General features: G+C 38.3%; 1 protein-coding gene across 1 annotated transcript; it reads right to left on the bottom strand.

Annotated features, from left to right (window-relative positions):
* Nucleotides 1-74: 74 nt before the first annotated feature.
* On the bottom strand, nt 75-1,328 carry LOC142357317 (perivitellin-2 67 kDa subunit-like). The gene has a single exon (XM_075408965.1). The coding sequence runs from the start codon at nt 1,326-1,328 to the stop codon at nt 75-77; it is 1,254 nt and encodes a 417-aa protein (XP_075265080.1).
* Nucleotides 1,329-1,589: the final 261 nt, after the last annotated feature.

Genomic DNA, 1,589 nt, shown 5'->3' on the forward strand with positions numbered 1-1,589 from the left:
TTTGTCTATTTTGAAGAAACGATGGCAAAACAACATATATATATATATATATATATATATATATATATATACGATCAGTACACTATACCCCATGACAACTGGCAATATGGTTCAGAATAGTACGAGCGATCTTTGTAAAAAGGAGAGTAATCAAATCCAGAGCCACAGTATGAGTCCTTGCCAGTGCCGCAAGTGTACGATGGATAGGAAAATGCAGTTCTCCGGGCTTTCATGCACAAATGTGTCCCTTTCCACCAATCTGGGGGGACTAAATGGTAATTGATGAGAGAAGATAATTGTTCAACTTCTGTTTCATTGGGAAGCATTTTTGACATCAATTCTTCAGTGCTATCGAGTAGAGAATTAATCAAAGTTGTATCCACCATTTGGTACTTTTCATTAATGCTTAGAATTTGATCTTTCAATTCCTGCAGATAATTTTTCAGTCCGTGAGCCTCGAAAGCTTTCTCCATAGAATATTTTCTGTCTTCATCACTTATCAACTCTGAAATGGGAATCAAGTTTCCAGAGTACAACCAGGGATTGTAGGGAATAGATTTCTGCCAGGCACCAAAGTTGCTCTTATCAACTTGAGTGACGTCACCACCATGGTATCTGGTAGAAATGCTTGTTTCGTCCAGGAAATTTTGAGAAGTTGCGGAAATGCGGCTATCATAACTACCTGATAAATATGATCCGAAAAATCTTTGAAATGATAGTTTGGCATCAACGGATAAAGTAGCTTCTCCCTTCGTTCTATAGAAGCTCTCTGAGGTTGCGAAAGTTTGCTTGATGTATCCACCGAATTCGGCAACTGATATGAAATGGGTCCCGAACTGAAGAATGAAATCGAAGTACTTTTCCGGGTGGTCTTCAATGTTTTTCGGCAGGAGTTCAATCATCGTTTTCATATCTTCAGACAATCCAAGAATTTCAGGTGGTGCCATATAAGCATCCACAGTTGATGCGAATATTTCCGTCTCTGTTATGACTTTCTGGTTTTTCATCATGAGGTTGAAAAGTTTCTTGTAGCTAGCACTCGCTGAAAACAACCCCCAATACTTTTTCACTTTAGCTTTGATCGTTCTCTCTGTTTTTATGTCGATAATGTTTTCATATACTTTTGTCTCTACCTCTTTGAATGAGCCTGGTTTATTCACAATTGACCAGACTTGATCTGGCATTTGATACGTGATGTTGTTGAAAGGGTTCCTCCATGTTTTTCCCTTATCGCAAGTGAACTCAATTACAGGTGTTCTGAAACCGTCAGGTTCACTCATGTCGAAAGGTTCGAAATCGACAGAAGTTAGGTCAACCCCAAGAGTCATTCGGGCAAACCCCGGAGCCAAGTTGTCGCAGAATCGGTTAGCAAAAGTGAATTTCCAGAATAGGAACGAAAAGCGGAAAAGAAAAACGAAAGAAAGCTTCATTTTTCGGAAAAATGTATTTCACGCATAAAGATAGCAGCTTGCTTCCTGTAAATTTATTGTTGACACTAGCTTCGAAAATAGAAAATTATGGAGAAAATTAATAGAAATTCTGTTTGTATTAGAAATTTGTGTAACTGTGAAACCGTGTATTTTTCTTGG

This window comes from Convolutriloba macropyga, unplaced genomic scaffold (assembly GCF_964194025.1).
Source record: "Convolutriloba macropyga unplaced genomic scaffold, txConMacr16.3 SCAFFOLD_1646, whole genome shotgun sequence".
In the NCBI taxonomy this organism is placed as follows: domain Eukaryota; kingdom Metazoa; phylum Xenacoelomorpha; order Acoela; family Convolutidae; genus Convolutriloba; species Convolutriloba macropyga.